This window comes from Erinaceus europaeus, chromosome 13 (genome assembly GCF_950295315.1).
Source record: "Erinaceus europaeus chromosome 13, mEriEur2.1, whole genome shotgun sequence".
NCBI classification, from domain to species: Eukaryota; Metazoa; Chordata; class Mammalia; order Eulipotyphla; family Erinaceidae; genus Erinaceus; species Erinaceus europaeus.
The window spans coordinates 98911228-98934279 of record NC_080174.1 but is presented as its reverse complement, the minus strand read 5'-3'; the positions used below and the strand labels follow the sequence as shown (position 1 = coordinate 98934279).

General features: G+C 61.9%; 2 protein-coding genes across 5 annotated transcripts in view; both read right to left on the bottom strand.

Annotated features, from left to right (window-relative positions):
• The window catches only part of DFFA (DNA fragmentation factor subunit alpha), a 401378-nt gene extending 396920 nt beyond the window's left edge, over positions 1-4458 (bottom strand). Inside the window, exon 1 of the mRNA XM_060170927.1 lies at positions 4454-4458. The gene's annotated coding sequence lies outside the window, so the exon portion shown is untranslated. The remainder of the gene's footprint in view (positions 1-4453) is intronic.
• Positions 1-23052, bottom strand: part of CASZ1 (castor zinc finger 1) — a 137526-nt gene that overhangs the window by 12769 nt on the left and 101705 nt on the right. For all 4 annotated transcript variants that reach the window (XM_060170913.1, XM_060170914.1, XM_060170915.1 and 1 more), the window contains 11 exons: positions 21386-21853; positions 17363-18224; positions 13644-13712; positions 12214-12304; positions 9384-9548; positions 6402-6574; positions 4721-5532; positions 2424-2559; positions 2220-2283; positions 751-896; positions 507-629 (listed from right to left, as the gene is read on the bottom strand). In XM_060170913.1, the coding sequence (XP_060026896.1) occupies positions 507-629; positions 751-896; positions 2220-2283; positions 2424-2559; positions 4721-5532; positions 6402-6574; positions 9384-9548; positions 12214-12304; positions 13644-13712; positions 17363-18224; positions 21386-21853 (3109 nt within the window). The remainder of the gene's footprint in view (positions 1-506; positions 630-750; positions 897-2219; positions 2284-2423; positions 2560-4720; positions 5533-6401; positions 6575-9383; positions 9549-12213; positions 12305-13643; positions 13713-17362; positions 18225-21385; positions 21854-23052) is intronic.

The window sequence follows — 23052 nt, the reverse complement described above, 5'->3', positions numbered from 1 at the left end:
GCTGAGTGGGGCTGGGCTCCTGGCTCTGCTGCGCGTGCACCTTGCAGCCACCACGCACTTGCGGCCTCCAGTCTCAGCTCCCTGCACACTGGCGGCACGTGTGTGTGTGTGGACAGCATGAGGGCCACTGACCCAGAGCCTGGCCTGAGATTTAAAGGTGGCTCTTCAGCAGGCCAGCAGCTGGTGGCAAAGGAAGGCAAAGCAGGGGCGTTCGGAGAGCGGGGGAGAAGTGTTTTAAAGGTGTGTGGGTTGTGGGTTGTTACAACAGGAGCCTGGGCTCACTGCTGTCCCCTGTCCCCCATGTCATGGACCTCTACAAATCCACACCGTTACTTTTAGGTCCAGGAGAAGCTAGAAACGCCACAGGGTGGCTTGGGAAGGCCTGAGCTAGGGTGGTCGGCTCAGGGCTCTGGGCTCAGAGGAGGCACAGCCAGGCGGGAGCCCAGAGGTGGAGGTGGGCTGGGGTGGCGGGTCTGGGCCACGCGGCCCCCAGGATGGCCACTCACTTGGCGTGCTTGATGGCCCCGTCCAGGGTACTGAAGAGGGCGCCGCACTCCTCCACCACACAGTGGAAGTGGACCTTGTGGAGGAAGTCACACTGGGCGTCGCAGAAGTCCTTGGTGCCGAACCTGGTGTGGGAAGGGTGTCTGCTGAGAGGAGGTCCTGAGGTTCGGGGCGGCGGCCTGACAGGGGCCTCCAGGATAGGTGAGCTCAGCCCTCTGCTCCCTGGTCTTTCCCCAAGGCCCTCACCTGCGCAGGTAAACTTTCCAGGGCTCCGACAGCTTCTCCTGAACCAGCGTCTTGACGGCCTTGCCCAGGAAAGGGGTGGACTCTGCGGTGGGGCGGCCCTCCACGTCCGTCTTGACGCTCAGCAAGTTGGGGTTGCCCTGAGACATCTACAAGAGGCACGGGGGCTGTGATGGGGGATGGAGGACCTGGCTCAGCTGCGCCGGTCACCGGGGCACCTGAGTGCTGGCAGCGGCGTGGAGAGGAAAATGCCTGGGAGCCAGGTGGCGCACCTGGTTAGACGCACACACTGCTCAAGCCCCTGGCCCCCACCTGCAGGGGGACGCATCTCAAGTGGTGAAGCAGGGCTACAGATGTCTCTCTCTCTGTCTCTCTCTCCTTCTTGATCTTCCCCTTCACTCTCAAGTTCTCTCTGCCTCGAATAATATGTTTTAAAGAAACTTAAGAGGAGGAAATGCCTGGCCCCGCAGGGCTTGGGCTCTAGGTCAGCTTGGCGCAGGCCTCTGCCAGGCCCCTCCACGCCTGATGCCCCTAGGACCAGCTTCTCAAGCTGAGGCTGACTCTTCTCGCCAGCCCATCCTTCCCTAGACTTTGAGGCTCCTGAGTTACTTTCCTTCCAGAAGGCTTTCAAAGGAAGTGGAAGAAGAGGAGGAGGAGAAGGAGGGATGGGAGGAACCTTAATGACCTCCTTGGGCACAAGAGAAGACATAAAGGAGGAGGAGGAGGCAGCCCGTGGGCACTGTCAGGGCGGCAGCTGCTGGGCCACGAGGGGAGCCCTGGCCCACCTGGCGAGCAGCTAGCACCTGAGCAGGGCAGGACAGCCAGTGGGCGAGAGACGTCAAGGGCCCCAGGTGGCCCTCAGAACGGGCAGCAGGGGGCCTCCTCCCCACCCAGTGCCCAGCAGGTGCCCCCACCCCACGGGGTCTGACTCCTCCTAGCCTGTGTACAGTCACCAAATTAATCTTGCTGTAGTCAAATTGATCATGTGAAGGGGGAGATATATTTGTGATGATGTATAATTTACAAAGACCTTGCCTTATTTAAATAAATATCCCACAGCGGCCTCTGCAGAAGCGTCCAAGACCATCACTCTCCCCGAAAAGTGGGGACTGGAGCTTCGCTTCCCTTTGGCAGCCTCGCCCCCACACACCCCTTCTCCCATGGACAAAAATATACGAGAAATAAATAAATAACCTTAATAACCAAGAGAGAAGTTTTGGGAGCCCTCCATCTGAAGGGAAAGGGAAGGTGTCAGGCTGGAATATATTTCTTCAGCCAGTTCATTAAATTAATTTGTAAGCTGTGGCTCTGAAATTATATCTGATGAAAAATGGCCTCAAAATTTAAATGGTACAAACTCATCTTATTAGAGGCAAAACATTAAAAAACAAACCATCCCCTCCCCCGCACCCCCCCCCCCCGCTTTAATTTCTCTGGGTGGGGGCGGGAGTTGAGTGATGGATGGCTCTTACCTTATTCATAAGCGAGGATAAAAGAGATGAATTTGCCAGGACTGCATGGCCATTTGATTCATTACTAGAACACAAACCAGGGTGTGTGGGACGGAGCCCAGACACCGTCCCCTCCCAGCCCCGCCCTGGAGCCCCTCTGACTGGGGTGCGGGCCGCGGGCTGGCTGATGGTACCCCCAGCCTCCTGCAGGGGGCTGTGCCTCACCTCGGCTCCTTCAGAGTCGGGTCTAAACTGCGGTCTTGGGAGGCCTCGTGGGGACCGGGGGTGCCCGTGTTCTCACCAGGCTCCTGCTTCACTTGGGCCGGGGGGAACCTGGCAGGACTGGCCTGCAGGCCACTTCCTACAGGGAGGGAGGGAAGCAGGCATTAGAGGGGCTGGGGCCGGCAGGAGGGGCGGCCTGCTGGTCAGCACGTCTCTCCGCTGACGTGATCTCGCTTGACGCTTACCCGCGTGGCAATTCTTCAAGTGATAATTATTGCAAAATTATGTCAAAATGTCCTGGCTCAGGGCCTCCTGGAGGAGGGGGGCGGGGAGGGGCAGGCACGGGGCGGGGGTGTGGGCACTCCGTGTACCCTCCCCCCGACTGTCACAGCCAATTTGTGGTGCCACCGCTTGGGCTTTTATTAAAGACTCTGTTAATGCTGAGGGAAAGTGGCAGATCGGGACTGGGAGCGGCCCGTCCCCCCTGTTGCCCCGGCGACAGCCCTGTCTGCACTGAGCATGCCTGGGAGGGGCATCTGCTGTGTCAGGGCCATGGGGGCTGACAGCCAATCAGAGCAGTTCAAACTCCGTGACCTCGCCGCCCATGGGGCTGCCCAGCCTGGCCCCGGCCTGGTTGCTCAGGGGTGTGGGTGGCAGTGGGTAGGGTGTGGGTGTGGAGGGAGGCAGGCAGGGGCCAGGCGGGCGGAGGGGCCCAGCAGAGCAAGGGGCAGAGAAGTTGCTGACGGGAACATGCCCACCAAGCCTTTCTCCACAATCCCCAAGTGACTGAAATATTAATCTGCCCCAAGGCGCTGCAGCTGGCAGAGAGCTGCTTCACAGACAGCAAGTGGCATTTTATTAAAAATAAAGGAACGCGGCCCCCTCCCCTTCCACTGACCTTTCTGTGGGGGGAAAGGAGCCTTCAACAGTGGAGAGAAAGGCCTTGGCTCACTGGCCACCCGCCCCCATCTCCCAGGGTGGCCTGGGGCACCTCTAGCCCGGCCCACAGGGTCTGCCCAGATGGATGGGCCTGGCCTGGCCAGCCCCTTTGTGCCCCACACTGGGAATGGGTGGTGGGTCACTCTCCTGGCCGTCATGGTGCTGCACACCACCTGGGCCACACAGCCAAGGTCCCTACGGGCACTAGTGGCTCCCTGAGGGCATGAGGGACAGAGCCCTTGGCTGGCCCAGGACCCTCTAGTCCCGTCGGGTCTGCAGACCCGGAACCTCCTGCCTCTGCCTGGGGACGCAGCAGCACCTCCCGCGGCCCAGCACAAGAGGACTCGAGGTCCCCAGCGCGGCCTGACTGGTGCCCCATCCTCAGAGCCCTTGGCCAGCACGGGCTGTGTGAGTGAGCTGGCCTGTCCCCGCAGAAGCCGAGCCCTTCTCAAGCCCCCACAGAGAACACAGAGGAGCTAGCCCATGAGAAATACTCCCCGTCCAAATAAAAGGACCAGAAAGACGGGAGACAAAAAAGCAGGAAGGCCGCAGGGGCACGTCCCCACAGAGAGGCCGTGAAGACGGGCTCGGGGCACTGACCATACTGTGCCATGGGCGTCCCGTTTCTCAGCATGACAGCCTGCGGCGAGCACCCACCCTGCACGGGACCCGCTGGACAAGAAGCCCCCGGGGATGCTGGGTGGAGAGGTGGCTGGGCAGGACACCCTGACCTTTAAGGGGACTGTCCTGAGCCCACTCCCTGCATGTCCTGCAGCTGCCCGGCTGTGGGCTGGTCCTCCTCCCTGAAGGAGGCCTGAGGGAGGCTGGGGGCCCTGCTCCCATTGCCGGAGACGTGGCAGGGTGGGGAGACGGGGAGCTGGGAGCTGACCCGTCGTCCATGGACTCCTGAGCAGGTGTGCACAGGAGCTGCCAGAAGGGCTTAGGCCAGAACTAGGGGCCCCTGGGTAGGAGGTGGAGGGGTGGAGGGGCCAGCTGGCGGCGCACCTGGCTGAGCGCACACGTCACAGGGCGCAAGGACCCGGGTTCAAGCCCCGGTCCCCACCTGTAGGGGGGAAGCTTCATGAGTGGTGATGCAGGGCTGCGGGTATCTCTCTGTCTCTCTATCTCCCCTTCCCCTCTCAGTTTCTCTTTCTGTCTCTGTCTGATAATAGAGAAGTAAGATATTAAGGAAGAATTTCTAAAGCCAGAGGTGGAAAAGCTGGCCAGAGAGACAGGGCCTAGGAGGCCAGGAGGAGACGGAGCCTCCGTCAAGCGAGCCCCCATCCGCCGGGCTCTGATGTGCAGCCTGAGGCCCGCGGGAGCCCCGGGGTCGCTGAGGGCTCTGCTGGCGGGCCGCTCACCTGGGTCAAAGGTGGCAGCGGGCTTGAGGGCAGCCGCGGCCAGCTTGGCCATCATGGGCGAGATGAGACCCTTGCTCGCCGAGATCCTCTCCATGATGGAGGCGGGGGGTGCGGGGACGGAGGGCGCCATGGCAGCCGGGGCCGAGTCGCCAGCTCCGGGAGCAGCCGGGGCCGGCGGTGTGTCGGGCGCCGCTGAGGCGGCCGGCCCCGACGACGCGGCGCCCAGGAGGCCGGAGGCGCCCACGGGCAGGGAGGCGCCGCCTCGGCCGGGCAGGATGGGGAAGTAGGGCGAGGCCGGGGGCAGCCCCGAGTTGGAGAGGGCCAGTGCCAGGGGGATGCTGCTGGGCAGGCCCTGGGCCAGCAGCCCCGAGATTTTGCCGGGCCCGGCCTCGGCGGCGGCGGAGGCAGAGGACTGCTGGCTGGTGGGGGAGGCGTTGAGGCTGGAGTTCTTGCTACTCAGGGCCGAGAAGTCCACCAGGTCGTCGTTGCTGGACTCCTCGTGCTCCGTGTCCTTGGCGCCCGGTAGCGGCGGCGGCAGCCCCAGCGCGCCCGAGGAGCGGACGTGCCTGCGCTCGTGCTTGCGCTTGTGAGAGGTCATCTGGCTGGTGGAGGTGAAGGTGAAGCCGCAGCTGGCCCGGATGCAGTGGAAGTGGTTGGTGGCCTTGCTGTACACGCAGCCCTCGTACCTGCACTCCTCGTACTTGTAGAACTTTTTGAAGCCGTCCTTGGCGTACGCGTCGTCCTTGATGTGGTAGCTCTTGTGCTTCTCGATGTCACACTTGTTCTTGAAGGTGAAGGTGCAGCCGGGGCGCCTGGGGGACGGCCGGGGTCAGCGGGGCCCGCCCTGTCCCTCCCGCCGCGGCCTCGCGCCGGCTCTCTCTACCGCGGGCCGCCAGGGTTCCTGCCTCCCCGCGCACACCCGCCGCTCCCAGCAGCTATTTCTTTCCCTCTCTGTTTCAGCTCCTCAGACACAGGGAAGGAGAGAAGGGAGGAGGGAGGCTGAGAGGGAGAAGGGCCGGGTGTGGCACACCTGGTTGAGTGCACCTGTCACAGTGCACGAGGACCTGGGTTTGAGCCCCCGGTCCCCACCTGCAGGGGGCAAGCTGCAGGTCTCGTCTCTCTCTTTCCTCCCCCAACCCCTGTCTCCAGGGTCATGGCTGGACCCACTGCTCCTGGCGGCCATTTTGTCCATTCTATTGGACAGGACAGAGAGAAGCTGAGAGAGGAGGGGAGACGGGGAGACACCTGCAGACCTGCTTCACCGTGTGTGAGGTGGGGGGCTCGAACGGGGACCCCTGAAGGTCCTCGCACTTAGTACTATGTGCGTTTAACCGGCTGTGCTGCCGCCCGGCCCCCGTCTCTCTCCCTCCCCTTCCCTTTTGATTTCTGATGGTCTCTATCTAGTAAATAAATAAATGTAGGCAGGGAGACAAGAAGACAGACACCCGCAGACCCGCTGCATCGCTCAAGTGTCCCCTCTGAAGGTGAGGAATGAGGGCTCAAACCCGGGCTCTGCACACAGTGACACGTGTGTTCAGCAGGACGCACCACCGCACGGCCCCCGAGAGGGGAGTGTTTCAGACACCATGGGGCTGGGAGCACAGGCCTAGCGGGGTCTGGGCTGCGAGTGTCCACCACTGGCTCCTTCTTCCAGGAGGAGGGCCCGCCACGCCCCGCCCACCTGCAGTGGAAGTGCGTGGTCTTCTGCCCGTAGAACTGGCAGTCAGCCGCACCGCAGTCCTCCGTGGCTCGGAAGCGCTGGAAGCCGTCGTTGATGAGCTGCGTGTTCTTCTTGTGGAAATTCTCGTGGGTCATCACGTCCGACGTGCTGGTGTACACCTTGTTGCAGCCCACCTGCGGGCGGCCAGGAGAGCTGTCAGGGACCCAGGCCAGACCCAGGCCATGTCGGAGCTGCGGGGCCCTGGGGCCACCCGCCTCCCAGCCCTGGGGCCACCCACCTCCCAGCTCGGGCCAGGAGCAGAGCAGCTCAGCCCGGAGGCCACAGCGGAGAAGCTCCACTCAGCCCATGGAGGGCAGGGGCACCTGCAGCACTCTCAGGCCTCCTCACACCTGCAGCACTCCCAGGCCCCCTCACACCTGCAGCACTCTCAGGCCCCCTCACACCTGCAGGGACCCTGGGTCCCCTCACACCTGCAGCACTCTCAGGCCCCCTCACACCTGCAGGGACCCCGGGTCCCCTCACACCTGCAGCACTCTCAGGCCCCTCACACCTGCAGGGACCACGGGTCCCCTCACACCTGCAGGACTCCCAGGCCCCCTCACACCTGCAGGACTCCCGGGCCCCCTCACACCTGCAGGGCCCCCAGGTCCCCTCACACCTGCAGCACTCCCAGGCCCCCTCACACCTGCAGCACTCTCAGGCCCCCTCACACCTGCAGCACTCCCAGGCCCCCTCACACCTGCAGGGATCCCGGCCCCCTTACACCTGCAGGACTCCCAGGCCCCCTCACACCTGCAGCACTCCCAGGCCCCCTCACACCTGCAGCACTCCCAGGCCCCCTCACACCTGCAGCACTCTCAAGCCCCCTCACACCTGCAGCACTCTCAGGTCTTCTCACACCTGCAGCACTCCCAGGCCCCCTCACACCTGCAGCACTCCCAGGCACCCTCACACCTGCAGCACTCCCAGGCCCCCTCACACCTGCAGGACTCCCAGGTCCCCTTACACCTGCAGGGACCCAGGGTCCCCTCACACCTGCAGGACTCCCAGGCCCCCTCACACCTGCAGCACTCCCAGGCCCCCTCACACCTGCAGGGCCCCCAGGTCCCCTCACACCTGCAGGACTCCCAGGCCCCCTCACACCTGCAGCACTCTCAGGCCCCCTCACACCTGCAGGGACCCCGGTTCCCTCACACCTGCAGCACTCTCAGGTCCCCTCACACCTGCAGCACTCCCAGGCCCCCTCACACCTGTAGCACTCCCAGGCCTCCTCACACCTGCAGCACTCCCAGGCCCCCTCACACCTGCAACACTCTCAGGCCCCCTCACACCTGCAGGGACCCAGGGTCCCCTCACACCTGCAGCACTCCCAGGCCCCCTCACACCTGCAGCACTCTCAGGCCCCTCACACCTGCAGCACTCCCAGGCCCCCTCACACCTGCAGGACTCCCAGGCCCCTCACACCTGCAGGACTCCCAGGCCCACTCACACCTGCAGGGACCCCGGGTCCCCTCACACCTGCAGCACTCCCAGGCCCCCTCACACCTGCAGCACTCTCAGGCCCCCTCACACCTGCAGGGACCCTGGGTCCCCTCACACCTGCAGCACTCTCAGGCCCCCTCACACCTGCAGCACTCTCAGGCCCCCTCACACCTGCAGGGACCCCGGGTCCCCTCACACCTGCAGCACTCCCAGGCCCCCTCACACCTGCAGCACTCTCAGGCCCCCTCACACCTGCAGGGATCCCGGCCCCCTCACACCTGCAGGACTCCCAGGCCCCTCACACCTGCAGCACTCCCAGGCCCCCTCACACCTGCAGAGACCCCGAGTCCCCTCAGGTTCAGCGGTGGGAGACCAGCTACAGGAGGCAGGTCCAGTTTGGGGCCCTACTTTGGGGGCCCTGGGGTGGGAAGGGTTGGACCCTGGGCCTGGCGGTCACCTTTCGCCCCAGGCGGTATTCAGTGGCCATCCCTGGCACAGTGCCCTCCCCACCCCACCCCAGCGGGGCCCGGGCAGGCAGCGTGGCCATATTGAGTAAAAGCCAGCGGAATCTGAGCCACTCCTGAGCGCCTGCCTGCCTGCCAGTGTCTGCACCATCTCAGCGCCCAGAGAGCAGCCCCCTCTGCTCCCAGGCCCAGGCTGTTGCACGGAGGCCCTGACAACCCCCTCAAATACGGGGAGGCCCCCACCCGCCCCCGGGCCTGACACCTTGAAAAAGCCCAGACCCGAATGGCGTTAAAACAAAGCGGGTAAACAGAAAGCTCCTGGGGCAGGCACCGTCTGCTACGCCGCACGGTGCAGAGCCTGAAAGATGCCGGTGTGTCCAGACAGCTCGCCAGACTCAGCCACACCAAGTATGGCCATGGGGAAGGCCTGTCCTGGCCCCCAGTTGGGGCCCAAATCTGAGGGGCTCTCCACCACCCTCTGAAGCTCTTGCCTGGAACTGGACAAGGACAGGCCCCTGTCAGGGGGGGTCCCTATCATGTTCCCGGCCTTGCCCCCAGCACAGCCCTGCCTCTGGGCACAGGGGGACCTCCGTGGGGTGGGGGGCTTGCACAGGGGAGGATGGCCACAGCATGCAGGGAGACAAGGGGAGTGAGTGCAGGGAACTGGGGTGCCAGCATGTGGAGGACAGGGGTCTAGGGGGAAGGAGTCTGCGTGTCGGGGAGGGGTCCCTATGCAGGGGTGGTGCTGTGTGCAGGGGGAGGGGGTCCCTATGCAGGGGTGGGTGCTGTGTGCAGGGGGAGGGGGTCCCTATGCAGGGGTGGGTGCTGTGTGCAGGGGGAGAGGGGGTCCCTATGCAGGGGTGGGTGCTGTGTGCAGGGGGAGGGGGTCCCTATGCAGGGGTGGGTGCTGGTGTGCAGGGGAGGGGGTCCCTACTCCGGTGGGTGCTGCACATGGGGGTATGGGCTCTCCCAGGGTGGCGCCCGCCACAGTCCCTGCATGCAGTGGGCTCTCCCAGGGTGGCGCCCACCACGGTACCTGCATGCAGTGGTAGTGGGTGCTCTTCCCATTGAGGTGGCAGCCATGGTAGTAGACGCTGCAGTCGTCCAGGGGGCTGAAGCGCATGAAACCATGCTGCAGTGAGTTGTCCCGCTTCTTGTGCATGTTGAAGTGTCGGATCACGTCCTGCTTGCTCGTGAACCTCTGCAGGGACGGCACACGCTGGTCAGCGGGAGTCACGCCGCCCGCCAGGACCCGGCCCCTCGCCCGGGGCTCACAGGGAGGGTCCGGTAGGTTCTAGGACCGCACGCTCACCCTTCCTGGCGCTCGGGGGTGAGGCCCGGGGAAGAAGATGAGGCGGGAGCCCCGGTGGGGGACCGCTTGGTGCCATCTCCGGGCACTGCAGAGCTGGACTCCCCGGTGACACGGAGGGAGGGTGCCCGTACGCCCGCCTCACGCGTCAGTCGGGGTGGCTCTCCCTGTGAGTGGTGACCTAGCTACCTGTCAATGCTGCCTTCTGTGGAGTGGGTCAGCATGAGAGTGACTGCCCCGACCCAACTCTCTCACCCTTTACTCTGACACCATTTCCTCAGCATGTTTTGTCTGACTCCACAGTAGCTATCCAACTCGAGCAAAAACTACGATAGTCATGGGCCCTAGGAACAGGCCTAAAATGGACTTCCTGGCTTCCTTCCACCCTAAGACCCTATTCTCATCTGCTCTATTCCTACTTTTTGGTTCCTGTTCATTAATCAATTTGTCCTGCTTTATATCTTGCCGCCTTTCAGCCACCAAGCTGCAGCCAACCTGACTTCCCTGGGCAGAAGCCCTCATCAGTGTGTCCTGGAACCTCCCCTCTCCAGAGCCCTGCCCCACTAGGAGGTCATTCAAAGATGGGAAGAGGATATGAAGAGAATATTCTCTATAGAAGAGATTCAAAAGGCCAATAAATATATAAAAAATGCTCCAAGTCACAAAGAAATGCAAATAGAGGCAACAATGGGATGCCACTTCACTCCTGTGAGAATGTCACACATCAGAAAATGCTGGAGAGGCTGTGGGGACAAAGGGACCCTCCTGCACTGCTGGTGGGAATGTCAGTGGTCCAGCCCCTGTGGAGAGCAGTCTGGAGACTCTCAGAGGCTAGAAGTGGACCTGCCCTGTGACCCTGCAGTTCCTCTCCTGGGGATAGATCCTAAGGAACCCAACACACCCATCCAAAAAGATCTGTGTGCACCTGTGTTCATAGCAGCACAATCTGTAACAGCCACAACCTGGAAGCAACCCAAGTGTCTAACAACAGATGAGTGGCTGAGCAAGCTGTGGTCTAGATACACAGTGGAATACTACTCAGCTATTAAAAATGGTGACTTCACCTCATTTTGGATGGAGCTTGAATAAATTATGTTAAGTGAGATCAGTCAGGGGGCCGGGAGATGGCGCACCTGCTTGAGTGCATGTGTTACAAAACGCAAGGACCCAGATTTGAGGCCCTGGTCCCCACCTGCAGGGGGAAAGCTTTGCGAGTGGTAAAGTAGTGTTGCAGGCATCTCTCTGTCTCTCTCCCTCTCTATCTCCCCCTGCCCTGTCAATTTCTGGCTGTCTCTATCCGATAAATAAAGATAATAATTAAAATTAAAAAGGTATTTTAAGTGAGATCAGTCAGAAAGAGAAGGATGAATATGGGATGATCTCACTCATAGACAGAAGTTGAAAAACAAGATCAGAAGGGAAAACACCAAGCAGAACCTGGACTGGAGTTGGTGTCCTGCACCAAAGTCAAAGACTGTGGGGGGAAGGTTCAGATCCTGGAACAGGATGGAAGAGGAGGACCTAGTGGGGTTGAACTGTTGTGGGAGACTGGGAAATGTTACGCATGTACAAACTATTGTGTTTTACTGTTGACTGTAAACCATTAATTCCTCAGTAAAGAAATAGAAAAAAAAACCCTACTATTTGACTCCTCGCAAAAGAAAGAAAGAAAGAAAGAAAGAAAGAGAGAAAGAGAGAAAGAAAGAAAGAAGTAGGCTGGGGGTATGGATCCACCTGACAATGTCTATGTCCAGCAGAGAAGCAATTATAGAAGCCATAAATCCCACCTCCTTCATCCCCCGAAAGAATTCTGATCCATATTTCCAGTGGGAGAGAAGTGATAGGAGGAAGAGGAGAAGAGGGCTCTGAACTCCAGCTCCATCAGGACCCGGAGAGAGAGGAGGAAAAAGGGACGGACATCTGGATGTAGTAACAGGTGATGTGTGATGTGGAAAGGAAGAAGGTGGAACCTTAAAAAAAGGAGGGGGGAAAATCTATACAAATATAGACAGATAGTTGTAGAAATAACAGTTAACCCATATCTGCAACCTTGGGAGAACCACTGCAGTTTCCAGTGGAGGGAGTGGGGGACACAGAGCTCTGGTGTCGGAAACAGTGTGGAGCTACACCTGTTGACATGTGATTTTGTAAATCAATATTAAATCATACATGTATATATATATACATACATACATACATACATACATATATATATATATATATATATATATATATATATACAAACAAGAAACTAAAGTAGGTCACCTCCTAGAGGGACTGGAAAGGGGGCATTGGAGCCGGACTCAGGCTCCCAGACACTGTCCCTGGTGCAGCCAGATGCCCGTGTGGGCAGCCTGGGTCCCAGCCCCAGGAGCAGACTCTACAGATGCTACCAGGTGCCTTGTGGCAGGACTCTGGGCATGTGCATGGCCAGGCTGCTCATTTTTCTGGACTCAGTTCAGGTGCCACCAGCAGAACCAAGCACCCTTCTTGCTTCTGAGGGGCCCATGGGATGGATGTGTGTGGGGGGGCAGGGGGCAGGGGGCAGGGGGCACACCTGGTAGTTACACTCCGGGTCCAGGCAGTGGTAGTGCTCACGGTACTGGTAGGCACAATGAATGTGGCCGCAGTGCTGGCTGCCCGAGAACCTGCAAAGACCAGGGCAGGGCTCAGGCCTGTGCTGTCAGCCCCGGGGATGAGGGCACATCCAGGGCCAGGCTCAGGCCTGTGCTGTCAGCCCCGGGGACGAGGGCACGTCTAGGACACAGGGCCTGTGCAAAGGCCTCCTCTGTGACCCCAGGAAGTGCTTCTGGCCTTCTGCTGCTGGGCAGGGCTGGTCTGGGGGTGAAGGGGTACACCCAGGTAGGCCAGGGAGAGTAAATGGGGGGGCACAGAGGTCAGGCCCCAAGGTTGAAAGGGGGGCATTCAATGTCAGAGAGAATAGTAACAGATGGGGGCAGGGTGTGCTGCTGAAGACAGGACCCCCCCCAGCAGTGGCCCCGCTGTCTTTCCTGCAGGTGTTGCCTGCCCTGCCCACCCCCAGCACGGCCCTGGGCGCTAAACCTGGACTGTGCAGCTGAGGGTGTCAGGGAACCCTCTCTGTCCTGGGCTTCCCTGGCACTTGAGACAGTCTGGTGCCAAGAATTCTTAAAGCCCCACATCTGTGTGGCTCCTGGTGGCAGGAGCAGGCCCCCAGCCAGCCCAGCTGCCCTGAGTCCTGTGTGCCTGCCACCCGCCCTCCAAACCTGGGGACAACCAGGTGGGTGCCACCCATGGTGTCAGCCTGGGGTCGGGGTGCCTGGAGCTGCCCCATGGACAGCAGGGCCCGGAGACTGTGGGGAAGGTGGTGGCTTCACGGGGGGCGGGGGACCCTCTGCAGGGGGAGGGTTCCTCATTGCTGTTTAAACGAAGTTGCAGAAGGGCCATCTGCTGAGGCACTAGTGATAACAGCTGTGACTGAAGAGCAGAGTGGAGACTAGGCGGGATGGGGTGGGTGGGCAGAGCCTGGAGGACCAGGGGGAAGACAGCTGGGGCAGTGGGAGGAGGGGAGAAGGGCGGGGCCTGCCATGTGCTTCCTTGTGAGGCGCCTGGATCTGGGAGACCCATGGAGGTGACGGGTCTCCACCTGTCACCCCTCTGCCTCAGGGCCACATGGGAAGAGCACAAGAGACCATGGCTGAGGGGGACGCATCCCCTGGGGACACGAGGGGCTTCATGGAGGGGACCTCACATTCACTTCTGGCTGGACGCTGGGCCCCTCCTGGTATCAGGGCCAGCCTGGGGTATCGGCTGCTCAGGGACTCACAGCTGGGCGACAGTGAGGGCCCAGGGCCCTGGGGCAGCAGCACAGGGATCTCCCTGGGAGATGAAGGGCAGGAGCGTGTGCGGGACAATCTAGCAGTCAGGTGGGCGCGTGGCCTCACCATCTCAGCCACGCCTGGCACACATGACCCTCTTCCCTAGGGTGGTGTGCTCCCCGGGGCCTACCTGGCAATGTACTTCTGGTAAATGTTTACGTCTTCCGTGACAGCTGGTTTATCTGTGGGCAATCCGTTCCTGACGAGAAACACACAGGGCACAGCTGATTAGGGGACGAGGGTGGGCTCATGCCTCAGGAGTGTGGCGGGGGTGGGCTGTGGGGGGAGCCCGTGGTCTGGAGTTCTGAGGCTCTCAGGCTGGGCCCTGGCCCGTACAGGGCTACCTGGAGCTGAACATGGACCTGGCACGGCTGCCTCTCTAGAAGCTAGAGCCTGGACGGGAGGGGAGCGGTCCCGCTCCGGGAGCAAGGGGACTCTGGCTGAGGAGGGGCAGAGGGAGCGACCTCCGGGCCTCATCTCAGCGGCTGTCTGTGAGTGCCGGCCCTGGGCTTCTGGTCTGGTCCTGGGTCTAGAGCCTTTGGGCTTCTGGTCTGGCTCTGGGTCTAGAGCCCCTGGGCTTCTGGTCTGGCCCTGGGTCTAGAGCCCCTGGGCTTCTAGTCTGGCTTTGGGTCTAGAGCCCTTGGGCTTCTGGTCTAGTCCTGGGTCTAGAGCCCCTGGGATTCTGGTCTGGCCCTGGGTCTAGAGCCCCTGGGATTCTGATCTGGCTCTGGGTTTAGAGCCCCTGGGCTTCTGGTCTAGTCCTGGGTCTAGAGCCCTTGGGCTTCTGGTCTGGCTTTGGGTCTAGAGCCTTTGGGCTTCTGGTCTGGCTTTAGGTCTAGAGCCCCTGGGCTTCTGGTCTAGTCCTGGGTCTAGAGCCCTTGGACTTCTGGTCTAGTCCTGGGTCTAGAGCCCTTGGGCTTCTGGTCTGGCTTTGGGTCTAGAACCTTTGGGCTTCTGGTCTGGCTGTGGGTCTAGAGCCCTTGGGCTTCTGGTCTAGTCCTGGGTCTAGAGCCCTTGGGCTTCTGGTCTGGCTTTGGGTCTAGAGCCTTTGGGCTTCTGGTCTGGCTCTGGGTCTAGAACCCCTGGGCTTCTGGTCTGGCTCTGGGTCTAGAGCCCTTGGGCTTCTGGTCTGGCCCTGGGTCTAGAGCCCTTGGGATTCTGGTCTAGTCCTGGGTCTAGAGCCCTTGGGCTTCTAGTCTGGCTTTGGGTCTAGAGCCCCTGGGCTTCTGGTCTGGCCCTGGGTCTAGAGCCCTTGGGCTTCTGGTCTGGCTTTGGGTCTAGAGCCCTGGGCTTCTGGTCTGGCTTTGGGTCTAGAGCCCTTGGGCTTCTGGTCTGGCTTTGGGTCTAGAGCCCCTGGGCTTCTAGTCTGGCTTTGGGTCTAGAGCCTTTGGGCTTCTGGTCTGGCTCTGGGTCTAGAGTCTTTGGGCTTCTGGTCTGGCTCTGGGTCTAGAGCCCCTGGGCTTCTGGTCTGGCTCTGGGTCTAGAGCCCTTGGGATTCTGGTCTGGCTTTGGGTCTAGAGCCCTGGGCTTCTGGTCTGGCTTTGGGTCTAGAGCCCTTGGGCTTCTGGTCTGGCTTTGGGTCTAGAGCCCCTGGGCTTCTAGTCTGGCTTTGGGTCTAGAGCCTTTGGGCTTCTGGTCTGGCTTTGGGTCTAGAGCCCTTGGGCTTCTGGTCTGGCTTTGGGTCTAGAGCCCCTGGGCTTCTAGTCTGGCTTTGTGTCTAGAGCCCTTGGGCTTCTGGTCTGGCTTTGGGTCTAGAGCCCCTGGGCTTCTAGTCTGGCTTTGGGTCTAGAGCCTTTGGGCTTCTGGTCTGGCTCTGGGTCTAGAGTCTTTGGGCTTCTGGTCTGGCTCTGGGTCTAGAGCCCCTGGGCTTCTGGTCTGGCTCTGGGTCTAGAGCCCTTGGGCTTCTGGTCTGGCCCTGGGTCTAGAGCCCTTGGGCTTCTGGTCTGGCTTTGGGTCTAGAGCCCTGGGCTTCTGGTCTGGCTTTGGGTCTAGAGCCCTTGGGCTTCTGGTCTGGCTTTGGGTCTAGAGCCCCTGGGCTTCTAGTCTGGCTTTGGGTCTAGAGCCTTTGGGCTTCTGGTCTGGCTTTGGGTCTAGAGTCTTTGGGCTTCTGGTCTGGCTCTGGGTCTAGAGCCCCTGGGCTTCTGGTCTGGCTCTGGGTCTAGAGCCCTTGGGCTTCTGGTCTGGCCCTGGGTCTAGAGCCCTTGGGCTTCTGGTCTGGCTTTGGGTCTAGAGCCCCTGGGCTTCTAGTCTGGCTCTGGTTCTAGAGCCCTTGGGCTTCTAGTCTGGCTTTGGGTCTAGAGCCCCTGGGCTTCTGGTCTGGCTCTGGGTCTAGAGCCCTTGGGCTTCTGGTCTGGCCCTGGGTCTAGAGCCCTTGGGATTCTGGTCTAGTCCTGGGTCTAGAGCCCTTGGGCTTCTAGTCTGGCTTTGGGTCTAGAGCCCCTGGGCTTCTGGTCTGGCCCTGGGTCTAGAGCCCTTGGGCTTCTGGTCTGGCCCTGGGTCTAGAGCCCTGGGCTTCTGGTCTGGCTTTGGGTCTAGAGCCTTTGGGCTTCTGGTCTGGCTCTGGGTCTAGAGCCCCTGGGCTTCTAGTCTGGCTTTGGGTCTAGAGCCTTTGGGCTTCTGGTCTGGCTTTGGGTCTAGAGTCTTTGGGCTTCTGGTCTGGCTCTGGGTCTAGAGCCCCTGGGCTTCTGGTCTGGCTCTGGGTCTAGAGCCCTTGGGCTTCTGGTCTGGCCCTGGGTCTAGAGCCCTTGGGCTTCTGGTCTGGCTTTGGGTCTAGAGCCCCTGGGCTTCTAGTCTGGCTCTGGTTCTAGAGCCCTTGGGCTTCTAGTCTGGCTTTGGGTCTAGAGCCCTTGGGCTTCTGGTCTGGCTCTGGGTCTAGAGCCCTTGGGCTTCTGGTCTGGCCCTGGGTCTAGAGCCCTTGGGATTCTGGTCTAGTCCTGGGTCTAGAGCCCTTGGGCTTCTAGTCTGGCTTTGGGTCTAGAGCCCCTGGGCTTCTGGTCTGGCCCTGGGTCTAGAGCCCTTGGGCTTCTGGTCTGGCCCTGGGTCTAGAGCCCTGGGCTTCTGGTCTGGCTTTGGGTCTAGAGCCTTTGGGCTTCTGGTCTGGCTCTGGGTCTAGAGCCCTTGGGCTTCTGGTCTAGTCCTGGGTCTAGAGCCCTTGGGCTTCTGGTCTGGCTTTGGGTCTAGAGCCTTTGGGCTTCTGGTCTGGTTCTGGGTCTAGAGCCCTTGGGCTTCTGGCCTAGTCCTGGGTCTAGAGCCCTTGGGCTTCAGGTCTGGCTTTGGGTCTAGAGCCTTTGGGCTTCTGGTCTGGCCCTGGGTCTAGAGTGAAGGGCTGTGGAGCTAATCAGTTATCTTCCCATTCGGGGGTGCACTGAGTTTGCACCCTCACCCCAATTTCCTGCCTTCTCCTCTCACCATCCCCATGTGGTGGGGTCGGGGCTCTGAACTAGGTGTCAGCTCAGATGTCCCAAGCCAGAGCAGGACTCTCTGTCTACAGCAAGCCTGGGTCCAGCCTGGGGGAGGCGGGCGGATGGGGGCGTGGCGGTCTGAGCTCTGTGTGTTAGCAGGCCACTGGGGGCAGGTGTGTGAGAGTGTGTGCAGCGGACAGGTCACGGGGCTGTGCACCCTGGGTAGGGTGGTTACAGAGGCCGAGGGGCTGGTGTGTGCACGCCTGTCTGCCAGGCGTGCGCCTGTGTGTGTGTGCGTGACGCACGGATGTGTGCGAGGTCTGAGCATTTGTGAGCCAGGTAATCCAGGTAGACGCACACCGGGCGCCAGTGTGTCTGGGCAGGGGAGTGTCCAAGGCAAGCAAGCAGCCTCCCAGCCTCGTCCAGCCCGGGCGAGTGGCGGCCTTACTTGACGGTGGAGACGGTCCCTGTGGTGATGGAGTCTGTCTTGGAGAAGGCCGACTTGAGGTACTCGGGCATGTTGAAGGACAAGGAGGCAGAGGGCTCGGGCCCCGGCCCAGGGGCACTGGGAGCACTGGGTGTGCCGGCGAGGGGGGTGGGAGCCAGGCCGGGGGCGGGAGCCAGGCCGGGAGCGGCCGCGACCTTGGTGGGGCCTGGTTTCTGGATGGCCCGGACGTCGTACTTGGAGGGCCGCCCCACCTTGCCGGTCTTGAAGGCGATGGCGCCGCCCATGTCGGGGCTGCCCTCCCCCGGCTTGAAGAGCTGCAGGTACTTGATGTTCTCCAGGTCGTACTTGGAGGGCTTTTTGTAGGCGCTCCCGTTCTGGGGCCGCACATTCTCGCCCGTCTTCAGCTTCTGGATGAAGAAGTCGTACTTGGAGGTGCGGGCCACCAGGCCCTGCATGGGGACGCTGCTGTGGGAAGGCAGCGGCAGGATGGTGGCCTTGGTCTCCAGGTGGGCCGTGCCGCCCGGCAGCCTCAGCCCCGGCAGGACGCCCGCCATCTCCTTGCCGGCCCGGTCCTCAGCCTTGGTGCCGTGGGCCGGCCAGGAGAGTTGCTCGCCGGCCTTGAGCCTGCGGATGTACTCCTCGTACTTGGAGAAGCGGGCCCGCTTGCTGAGGGCGTCTTCGGAGGCAGCAGTGGAGGGCAGCACGGAGGTGGCAGCAGGCTCGGGGGCGGGGCCCGCGTGCAGCCTCTCCAGGCTGATCTTGTGGGCCAGCTCGTCTCGCATGTTCTGGTCGTCATAGCCGAACATGCCCAGGAACTCAGTCATGGTGGAGGCGGCGTAGTCCCGCAGCGAGGAGGCCTCTCCTGTGGAGGGGAGGGGGGTCACCTCCGGGAAGGGGCAGGGCAGCCGGGGCCAGGAGCCCCACCCCCGTGGGACTGGACGGACGGAGGAGCCCCTGTGTGGGGAAGCCAAGATCTACGAGTCCTTGGCTCACTTGTTAGGTTTTATGACTCTTAAATTAATTTGTTTTAAAAAAAGTAATTAATACTGGGGTAAAATAAAACGAGTCCATCAATGCCAGGAAAATCAATTTCCTAAATGTTCTGGCCGATGGCTTTTCAGTACATTAAACAAAGTTTCATAGATGTCTCTCTCCGCTCTCTCGCCGGGCCTAGCATGAGAGAGTCGTCATCTTACTGGAAGTCAGACCTGGCCCCAACCTGCCTCCTGGGCCAGGGGCGAGGACGGGCCGGGCCTATCCACGGGAGCCTCCCCGACCCCCACACGTGGATACACGGGCCACCCACCCCTGGGGAGGTGGGGAGCCAAGTCTCTCCAGAACCAGGCCTCTGGGTCACCCCTGTGTGCCCCCAGGCTTGGTGATGGTCCTGTACAGGCTTCTCCAAATCAGCCGCCAGCCACCAGCCAGGCCAGGGTGTCCTTCCCACACGTGCTGCCCAGGCTGGCTGATCAGGAAGCCACCCAGAGAGGCCGGCTCTAGGCAGCAGCCCCAGTGCGGCCTGGCCCACCACGGCCCTGCTTGCTCCACAGCACATGTGAACTCCCCTCTCTCACACTCTCTCCTCTCCTTCTTTCTCTCTCCCTCTCTCTCCCTTTCTCCCTCTCTCTCTTCCTCTCTCTCTCCCTTTCTCTCTCCCTCTCTCTCCCTCCCTCTCTCCTCTCTTCCTCTCTCTCCCTTTCTCTCTCCCTCTCTCTTCCTCTCTCTCCCTTTCTCTCTCCCTCTCTCTTCCTCTCTCTTTCTCTCTCCCTCCCTCCCTCTCTCTCTCTCCCTCTCTCTTCCTCTCTCTCCCTTTCTGTCTCACTCTCCCTCTCTCTCCCTTTCTTTCTCTCTTCCTCTCTCTCCCTCTTTCTCTCTCCCTTTCTCTCCCTCCCTCTCTCCCTCTCTCTTCCTCTCCCTTTCTCTCTCCCTCCCTCTCCCTCCCTCTCTCCCTCTCTCTCTCCCTCTCCCTATCCTTTCCTCTCCCTCTCCCTCTCCCTCTCTCTTTCCCTCTCTCTCTCTCTCTCTCTCTCGTATCCTAAGCCATCTCCTCACTTCACACACGTGCACAAACCACCCCAAACCACATCCAGCATGCAGGATGGGTCTCAGAGGCTGGAGGTTTTTTCTGCCAGTCGGGGAAGTCTCTGTCTGTCTGTCTCTCTCTGTGTGTCTCTCTCTCCCCTCTGGCTTATGGTAGTGCATGGGGTTTGAACCTGGGACTTTGGAGCCAGAAGAGTCAGAAGAGGCAGAAGAGTCCCTTTGCAGAACCATGATGCTGTCAACCACTTCCCCGACTGGGAGGGTGTGGTGAGGAAGGGGGGCTCCAGGGATCAGCAGGATGGGACATGGAAGGGGGTCTCCAGCGCTCACCCTTACCTGCCAGGACCTGGCATCTCAGGCCATGCCTGAAGGTGACGTGCCAGCTTGGAGCTGGGTGTGGGCACCAGAAGAGACCAGCAGGTGTGGAAAGAAACTGAGCTCCCTGGGGGAGACCCCTAGAGATGGGGCGGCCACGGTGACACCTGCCACACCAAGGTGGACAAGACACCAGCCACTTGCCAGGGGTGGGCTGGGGACCTCTGCAGGGGCTGCCTGCGGTCGGGAGCCTGGTCCAGGGGGGAGTGGGCTCCGGCTGCTAGAGTCAGTGGCTCAGGGACCAGGGAAAAGGGCTAAAAATAGCTGGAGGCAGCTGAGCCCTCACTATATATGGCAGAGAAACAGAAGGCTGTGTGGGGCGGGCAGCTAGGAGCAGGAGGGGCTGGGTCGGGGTCCTGGGGGCAGCAGGCCACAGGGTCCAGAGAAGGCGGCTGGGCAGGGGGAACCCCGCCAGGGCTCCAGCTGGCTCCCACGGGTGCTGGGGCTGTCTAGCTGCGGCCCCACCGGGCCTCGAACCCGAGCGGGCAGGGTCCAGCGGGGTCAGGGGGAGCGGTGGGTGGTCCCGCCTCCTCCCACCAGGAGAGAGAGACCCCTTCCCCAGGCTGCAGGCAGAGTGGGACTGGGCGTGCGAGGGGCCGGGCCATGGGGCGGCAGCCTGGCCCTCCCTCTCCTCAGGCCCGGCAATCACCTTGTGTCTGGGAACAGCAAGGGCTTTCCTATCTGAGGAAACTGAAGGTCACACTTTTCCTCATTGATCTTGCAATGTTTGTTAATTACTCTGTCACTGATGTGGCGAAGGATAATTAAACAGCTCTGTTTATATCTTATATGCATAATTATGTGGCTGCGTAGGGCTCCCCGCGCAGGGAGGCGAAGTGCCCCTCGCCGCAGGGGGAAGGGTCCGGGGGGCGGGCAGGGGATGCTGGGAGGGTGTCTGGGAGCCGAGCAAAGGGCCCAGGTCCTGAGGCGCCAGTCCTAGGGGGGGACTCCCGCACCCCAGAGCCCAGCCCTGCCTCCCTCCCTGCAGCAGAAGAGGCTGCCGAGTGGGGAAGTCGGGGACACCGGGCGCAGGGGGGTTGGCTGACCTGGGGTCCCCGAGAAGGCAGTGTCCCCCGGGAGGGACCCGTCTGGGGAGAAGCGAGGGGAGGAGGGGAGAGAAGCCACTCTGGCAGACACCCTGGCTCCGCCTGTGAGCCTGTGCAGTCATCTGCCCACGGCCCTCTGTCTGTCTGTCTGTCTGTCCAGCTGTCGTTCTGTGCAGGCTCGGCAGTGCCTACCCTGCTCCCACAATTGGGAAGCCATTTGTTCCTTGTCACCGCTGGGCCTTCACTGCTCTGGGCTGACTTTGTCAGACAGACAGACGGAAGGAAAGGCATCCTGGCATCAGAGCTCCTTCCGGGGCGGCGGAGGCCGGGCTCCAACCTGGGTCCCATGGAGGCAGAGCAGGTGTGGCACCTCGGCGCCTGACAGCTGCCGTGTGAGACCCCGCCCTCGTGGGAGCCTGGCCTCCTCCTCCGTGCAGACCACCATTCCTGCCCAGTCAGCCCACCCAGTCAGCCCCTCCCTGGCGGCTCTGTTGGGGGCTGGGCTCCCTGCTGGGCGGAGGCAGAGTCCCCTCCGGTCCCCACCTTTCTCCCCGAAACCCACCTGAAGCCTGCTTGGCACCGGGGCCACCGCCATCGCCCTTGGAGGCGCTGCCGTCCGGGTCCTTCTCCGTGGCGCCCTTGGCGGGCTCGTGGCCTTGGTCCTCCTCGTCGCTGCAGCCCTGGGGCTGCACCATGTACACGCCCTCCGGCGGCAGCTCCGGGCCCTCTCGGCTCAGCCGGCCCAGCAGGGGCGTGGGTGCCGGCTCCTCACTGTACTCCCCGTTGACCCACTTCTCGATCACTGCCCGCCTCTTGTCCTCCTCGCTTCGGGACCCACGGGCGGCCCCCGGGTCTCTGTCCTGGGGCCGCAGCGGGCTGCCTTGGGGCTGGGAGCCGCCCCCGGCTCCCTTCTCCACCACCACCTGGCGGCTCAGCTTGGCACAGATGGCATTGAGTTTCAGGCCGCCCTTACGCTTGGTCGCCATTGGGGGCTTGCCGGCAGGCAGGCTGGTGCACCGGATGCCTTCAGCTGTGGGGAGAGAGGCAGAGTCAGAGGCCTTGGGCCGGGCCAGGTCACCACCACACCGCCTCCGTGTCTCACACAGCTGCAGGCCTTCCCAGCCGCCGCTCCACCACACAACCCAGGCGGCCCGGGTGGGGGCGGGGGCATCGGTCTGCCCTCCTCACTGGACCGTGGGCGCAGAGTGGGCAGTGCGCAGCGTGGGCTCAGAGGTCTCCGTGCACTGCCCCTGGCACCAGTGGCAAAGGCAAAAGCAGGAGCGTCAAGGATGCTGTCTGCCCCCCACCCTCTCTCAAGCCCACACTCGGGGAGGGACTCAGGCTCTGCACAGAGCAGTTTCCTCGGCCCGACTTTTTCAGTCGTTTCTCACTTCCAGGGTCATCGCTGGGGCTCGTTGCCGGCACTACGAATCCACTGCTCTGAGAGAAGGGAGACAGAGAAGGGGCGAGAGAAAAAGACAGATGCCCGCAGCCCTGCTCCACTGCCTGTGAAGCTTCCCCTGCAGGTGGGGAGCCGGGCTGGCACCCAGATCCTTGTGGTCCTTCCGCTTGGTACTATGTGCCTTTAACTGGGTGCTGCCACCCAACTGTTCTGTCCTCTGTTCCCCGGCAGCAACACCTGCCCGCCTGCAGGACTACTCTCCGTCCCCAGCCCCAGCCTGGTCCCCACCGGCTCCCTGCCTGGGCCAGCTCTCTGCTCAGGAGCCTGGCTGGCCCTGGAAGCTCACTTCCCTGGCCTGAGACATCATGGCTGAAACAGGTGGGGGTCCCTCAGGGCGCCAACCACAGCCAATCCCCGATGGTGACAGCCTGGCAGCCACCAGCCTCAGGGCCGCCGAGCGGAGGGACCCAGGCCGGGGGGGGGGGGGGAGCACGGCAAGCCTGCTCACCAGACAGCCTGGGCTCACCATAGAGCTCAGCAAGGGTGGGTACAGACCATGTTGACTTGTCCACCCACCTGGTGGCTCAGCAAACACTAGAGCCCACGGTTGAGCCAGGCGCAGGGTGGGGGCCATGCCAGCACAGGCACACAGGGAACCCCACAGAAGCCCCTGCTGGCCACTCTGCTCTCCCTATGGGTCACAGGTGCGTGACAGGCTCTGCTCTCATGTCCAGGGTCAGGGGAGGCCTCTCTAACAAACCGGTGGCCCACACCCCACCTCCCCCACCCCGAGAAGGGCACCGAGGGCCTGACCCCACGAGCCGGCT